Here is a 6,952-nt window from a genome sequence, read left to right as displayed (position 1 = left end):
TGCCAGTCCTCGGCTCTCGACAAAGGCTGACGGTCGTCAGCTTTAGGACGGCCGCTGACGGCTGTTTGCCGAGCGCCTTCTTTGCCGAGTGTCAAACACTCGGCAAACATGTCTTTGCTGAGTATGGTCCTGTGCCGAGTGTCCTGCGCTCGGTAAAGCGGCTTGTTACCGAGAGCCGAACTTTGTCGAGTGCGGCTCTCGGCAAAGCCTTTTTTGTCGAGTGTCCGACAAAAGGCACTCGGCAAAAAATCCGACGCTCGGCAAAGCCTCGGATTCCGTTAGTGATAAGTATATGCAAACACCGATAATGCATATATGGTAAAATTTTAGTTAAAATTACTATATTCATGTTTTTAAGGAGTGTATTTGCACCTCTATTAACTGCTACCTGCTTCGCCTCTGAATTAAACTAGATCACTTCACGGTTCAACATCTAATTTAACATTTCAGTGACTCTATCCTGACATGCTTAGCCACTAAACACGAACGTGCGAGCACGCCATGACGATGGACTATACCATGTTGCTCATTTAAAAAATGACATGTTTAATTCGTACCGACTTCTACGGTGTTTTTGTCTTTATAAATTTTAGATGTATCAGTCCAAATAATTGACTTTAATCTGTCGGTCCTAAACTTTGGCAGTGTCAGGCATAAAGTTGTTACACGTTGATTCATGAACTTGAACAAGCAAAATACCTGCTCTAGGGTAGTAGTACTAGTTGGTAGTCCCCAACATTTCTGTTGGATTCTCCTTCGTCATGTACTCATCATGTGGAGGCATTCCTGCCATCTGAATATGTGATGGTTACCCTCGGCCGGCGTCCTATGCCGGGTCGGCCGCATGTGCAGATCAGAACGAGATGACACCAAGGCCGCCGAACGGCAACCTGACACAGGCGGCCAGGGCCAGGGAGGCAGCTTCGGCGCGGCGCAGGCCGCAGCGCGCTTGCTATTTTTCCGCCGGCCCCTTGGCCCTCGCCTTGCTCCTCTTCTTTATTATACGCGCCACCACACGCATCGCGTCCGCCTCCCACCACCTCGCCATTCTCCCCCTCCCGCGCCCCGAGAAGCGCTGCGGGCCTCACCTGCCCGTCCTCCTGCCTCTCAGGAACCGCGGTTCAGGAAGGAAGGGAAGGCAAGTGCCTGCCGGGGCTCAGCACCGATGGCGTACAGGGCGGAGGACGACTACGACTACCTCTTCAAGGTCGTTCTCATCGGCGACTCTGGCGTCGGCAAATCCAACCTGCTCTCCAGGTTCACGCGCAACGAGTTCAGCCTAGAGTCCAAGTCCACCATCGGGGTCGAGTTTGCTACCAGGAGCATCAGGGTCGACGACAAGGTCGTCAAGGCCCAGATCTGGGACACTGCTGGCCAGGAGAGGTACTCAACCGTCCTCTTCCCCTTCCGTTTTCTCGATCTATTTAGTTTCCTGGTCTGCTATGCTAGGCATCATCGTGTTGGATCGAAAATTAGCTACATAGTATTCATCTACCCCATGCAATGCAATGCAACGTTGTCCTAGTTAGGACCGCGCAGGACACACGACGAGTAAAATGGTCGCCTTCCTCCTTGTGCAAATTGCAATCGTCCACGCCTTGTTGTCCTCCTATATGTAGTCCTGGATTTACATTGATTTTGAATGTTAATAGTATTCATGAGGCATTCTCTGCTTCTATGAACACAACAACCTTGCAATCGCAATACTCTTGTCCTCATAGTTATTCCAATTTCTACCGTCGCCGTCCACAAGGTTCCCCGTGTCGTCATGTCCTGTCATTGTCATATCTGGTAATATGTTGGGTGATTATACGTTTTGTACTGCCCTCCTGGCTGCATTAAAAAAATGTTCTGTTGCAGCAGCCTCTGTAGGTGATGGAAATGGGCAATTAGGCAGGCAACTCTTGTTTGGTAGTCTGTCTCACTGTCTCTAAATTAACCTTATATGGTGGCACTTGGTCAGCTCTCCTGCAAAATGTAAATTCTGCAGTTGTTATCTGGAACTGAAGATATTCTAGGACTGTTTCCTATTGTTTGTGCAGTTCCATTTCTGTCTTCATTTTTTTTGTGTGATGCTTCCTGCCAAATAGTAGCACCTGATGTGGAATGTAGGCCAGCCTTTGTTTGACTTTCGTTTACCATTTCCATAAGAATATAATGCTGATTTTGTCAGCATGCCATCAAATTACGTTCTGTGTAACCGTCTCCAATGTGACTTGTTTTATTTGGTCTGCTCAGCTGTATATTTCTTGCCTAATTTCGCTATCGAATTTTCTTTGGAACTTTCAGTATTTCAGTGGAGCTTAAGTTTGTCATGCATCATCCTCCCCCTGTAGGTATCGGGCAATTACAAGTGCGTACTATAGAGGGGCTGTTGGAGCACTTGTCGTGTATGATGTGACACGCCATGTGACCTTTGAGAATGTGGAGAGGTGGTTAAAGGAGCTCCGGGATCACACTGATGCAAACATTGTCATCATGCTTGTTGGCAACAAAGCTGATCTGCGACACCTTAGAGCTGTATCCGTGGAGGATGCCAAGGGCTTCGCCGAGAGGGAAAGCACATTCTTCATGGAAACATCCGCACTGGAGTCCATGAATGTCGAGAGCGCTTTCACCGAGGTCCTAACTCAGATCTATCGTGTGGTCAGCAAGAAGGCCCTTGACATTGGCGATGACCCCGCTGCTCCACCAAGAGGGCAAACCATCAACGTTGGTGGCAAGGATGATGTCTCTGCTGTGAAGAAGTCAGGGTGCTGTTCATCCTAAATCACTTATGACCATGAAAAGGAACCATATACTCTCCGATCATATGATTGGTAACTGAAAATAGGACTCTCTTGTGCTTCCTAACCTGTTGGTTATGAGATTATGTTGGTGCTCCAGAGAAATGATTAGATGTTAAGAATTTGATTCCAAGCTGGGACAAGAACGTTCTTTCCGTGGTGTCATTGATATTCATGGTTTCTTTCTATGGTTTATAGTGTTCCACACTAATTGACATTAGAATCCTCCCCACACCTCACAGCTTAACATACCTTGCTAAACATGTTGTAATTGGAGCTACTGATGTTTCCTTACTGGGAGCAAAGAGTGTAACTTTTTCTTTTTATGTCACGAGGGATTATGTTCCACTCGGTAAATGCCCATCTATCGTTGGTAGGCAGCAAGTGTTTTAGAGTGTTATATCATGTAATTCTCACAGATGTACAAAATTTGGGTTGGAAGTTTATGTTCTGCAACAGCTTATTTATCGACATGTTCAGACATATGCAGACGTTTATATTTGCTGTTCATGATGGTGAAGCTAATTTGATTTTATGCACCTTTCCCGTTGGATCATTTTCACATGAGCAGGTAGTATTTGTACTGATTTGTATATGCAAACCGTTCTTGTTGCTAACAGTGTAACCTTTTTGGCTAACTCAATCTCACTAAATTTTATTGATATTGTCACTGATTCTTTGGCCACCAAGTTCTCTATTACTCCCTCCGTCCTAAATTAAAATTCATTTTAGATTATTGATAGGTTCATACAATAATTGATGTATGTGTTTTACATGTGTCTAGGTTTCATCTTTATTTATTTGAATATATACATAAAAATTAAGAGCTAAAACGACTACTATTTTAGAACGGATGGAGTACCTTTTAGTCAGTTGCAGTATCAAGTGATCAGTTATACATATTGAGATGATGTTTCAGATAAGTGTACCAGACGCTGGAGGGTAAATACTTTCAGGAATCAGTTGGCCATTGAATGCAGTAGGCATTATTTTTACGGATTTTATGGACTGATTGTTGTGCCTTACTGCAGAATGCTTTGTCTACAGCTGATATATAGTAATTTTGCTCGACAATTGGATAAGTGCATCATCACGTTGTAACAGGTTTGTCATGACCAACCTACCATAATGTAAGCAATCTTGATTGGCATGCCTTAAGCACGACGCTGGCCGCTGGGTATTCAGCGGAAAGTTCCCATGCATATTTATTGTTTGAACTTGTCCGGATCATATGTGAAGGCCTTACTTTGTGCTAGGCCTGCTCTGCATTTGTGTTTTAAGAAGGTAAATCTACGCATATGTTTTTTTTATATTTACAAGCTAGCTGAATATTTTCAAAATCGTTTAGTCAAACTTTTTAGAAGGTGGACACCAAACGTGGCTATGCGTGCATCCGTCTATGGGTCTGTTTGGTCTTCCTGAGCTAAAGAAAATAGGCTAAAATTTAGCCATATTAAGGGATAAAGTATCAAACACAAAGGTTAAAAAGGGGCTAAAACAATTTGGGTTAATTGGGTATGTGCCATTATAATTTTCTATGTTTTGATATGCACCACTAAACTTTTTAAGCTTGCAAATATGCCATTAAATTTTTAATCAAATCTAAAATAAATCATTGTCTACGGTTTAGTCCCAAACAAATCCACCACTATACATGTATTTTTCGTATTTCCCTTTGTACCGTTGCCCGAACACAATTGTTGTTTTGCTGTTACGAAGGCATCACATCTCTCTGGTTCCTCACCCATTACAAACACGATTGCTATTACGAATGCATCACGTCTTCAGGTCTTCTTACATCAGTGGCGGACGCAGGACAAAATTGTAGGTGAGGCTATACAGTAACTGATACAAATCACTAGATTAGACTATTAGATAAAAATAGTTTCATAATAACAATATTGACGGTGATTAAGTGATAATACGAGAAGTGTTCTAAAATGATATGAATATAAAAAAACCTTTTTGGTCATCCTAAATGAGAGTTGGAGAGGGCAAAGAGGGTAGGCCGACGGTGGCGGTGTGCTAGGGCAGAGCAGCCGCTTGGTGCGTCAGTGTGGCGTGTGGCGTGTTACGTGTCAATGAATCTAACGCAAAACGGTAATGGTGAGGTGACAACATGCGAGGGTTAGCGAGGGCAGGCGATGATGCGTCGGTACATGGCAGCGGCAGCCATTGTCGCGTTGCAACGACATAGTGAGACCCAGTGAGATAGTGAGCGTAGATGGCGTCATGGTGCCAAGGAAAGATCCTACCGATAGCCTACCCATCTACTGGTGCGGACTATGACGCAAGGTAGCGGCACTGCGTGCAAGATCTTGATTAGGTTTTATTTGGATGCTCTAGTATCCATCCCGATCCACATGTATCGAAGTGGATTGGGGTGTAAATTAGTTTAACTTACACCTCAATCCACATCAATACATGTGGGTTGGGGTGAATATTAGAGTACTCAGACAAAGCATGAGGCGACAAGCTGACAAGTGACGTGGAGGTAAGGTGGCACTGGTAGCAGGCGAGTTAGGTCACCCAACTGATCATTCGATTACCGAAGGAGCGAGTGAACCATGAGTGAGCTAGCGCTAGAGGGAGGAATCGAACGACTCCGGTAAGGAGTGGGCTGAGCAGTGGAGGGTCGAGAAAAATTAGATCAAAATCTAGTTTTTATTAAATTTAGTCCAACTTACTATATAAAAATTTGATTATTTTATTGTATATCTAAACTTAGGTATAAAAGATTAAAAAATTGAGGTGGGGCCATGGCACCCATTGCCCCACCCCTGGATACGCCCCTGTCTTACATGGTTGTTGTTTTGCTGTTACCCGATCGAGGCTGTGCACGAACGGAGAAAGAGAGAAACTTTTCTTTAGGTGACCAATGCGTCGCGGCCGGCGACCGTCCGCCTCCTACTGCCGCCGCGCTTCCCAAAAGGTGATCTGAATGCAGGGGCGTTCCGGCCGGCGGGAGAGGCGGCTCACGCTGGTGCCGGGGTGGTCTCCGGGACTGCCAAGGGGCGACGGAGGTGAGTCAGGTGAGTGCTCTGTTCACGATAGTGAGGAGGACGAGGCGGAGGAGTTTTGGAAGTCCTTGTCTGAGGACGGGATCTCCAGCTCGAGGAAGCCTTCGGCCTCTTTGGGTCGCTTCTGGGTGACCAGCACCGAGGAGGGCGAGGTCTCGGTCGCTGAGTCCGACGATGGGCTGGGAACCATGGGGAGTTCGGCGGAAGGCGGGTTGCCGGTTAGAGAGACGTCGGGCGAGTTCTCTAGCGTGGCATCCAGCTCACCGAACTTGGTTAGCAGCCAGAGTGTGAATAAGAATTCTGAGAGACGGCGGAAGGCGTCGGTGTAGAATCCTCGCGATGGTCAGAACGTCGACGATGGTAGAAACCAACGTGCATGGCAAGGACCTTTACGAAGGCCGAGAAGATCTCCAAAATTTTCGTTCGGTGTCACTGTTCGGAAGGCACGGTCTGTTCCTTTTCCTTCACGTCGATCGCGGCAGGGACCTCGCAAAGAGGATAGCATGGGGAGCTCGCCGCCGACGGGCAGCCCTAGGAAGATGATGAGTCATCCGATACCGGTGGGCCCAACGCTTTTGGGACCTAGGAGCTTTGATGTTGAGAGGCAGGCGGGAGGTGATGAGACGCTTCCTCGGGTAGTGCAACAGTCTGGAGGCCCAGTAATTAATAGTGAAGCAGGGTTCCGACGAGTTACGAATCAAATTGTACCCTACAAGACGCCGCTAGACCTTGTGGCTCTCTTTGAAAACGCTCACTCGTCGCAACAACTTCGTAGGGCTCCAATAACCAGACACAAACACCCAGGTCACGCCTCATACGCAACGGCTGCCATGGATAGGAGACCTCCTCCACAACAGCCGCAGCTGGCTCAGGAGGGTTCCTCTGGAGTTGGTAGAGCGGTGGCAAGGAGTGGCTTCCAGTATGACGGTCCGAACAATTTCCGACCTGGCTATGGTGGTAATCACTATATGCATCGGGGCAGCTCGTGGGCGAGACCAGGCTATGGCCGAGGAGGTCGAGGTCAGTTCAGAGGAAGAGGAGATCTTTTGCCACCTCCGGTAGGAAGAGGGACAGGTAACTCCTTGCCGAGGCCTTCTATCAATGATGTTGTAGGTGCGACGGTGAGTGTCGCCGGACTGGATGATA

General features: G+C 46.8%; 1 protein-coding gene across 1 annotated transcript; it reads left to right on the top strand.

Moving 5' to 3' along the window:
- The first annotated feature begins 898 nt into the window (after nt 1-898).
- Nucleotides 899-2,922, top strand: LOC100381498 (uncharacterized). The gene is made up of 2 exons (NM_001174329.1): nt 899-1,383; nt 2,337-2,922. The coding sequence occupies exons 1-2, from the start codon at nt 1,166-1,168 to the stop codon at nt 2,767-2,769; spliced, it is 651 nt and encodes a 216-aa protein (NP_001167800.1). The 5' UTR covers nt 899-1,165; the 3' UTR covers nt 2,770-2,922.
- Nucleotides 2,923-6,952: the final 4,030 nt, after the last annotated feature.

The sequence above is a fragment of the Zea mays genome, chromosome 7 (genome assembly GCF_902167145.1).
Source record: "Zea mays cultivar B73 chromosome 7, Zm-B73-REFERENCE-NAM-5.0, whole genome shotgun sequence".
NCBI lineage: Eukaryota > Viridiplantae > Streptophyta > Magnoliopsida > Poales > Poaceae > Zea > Zea mays.
This window is presented reverse-complemented; position numbering and strand designations above follow the sequence as displayed.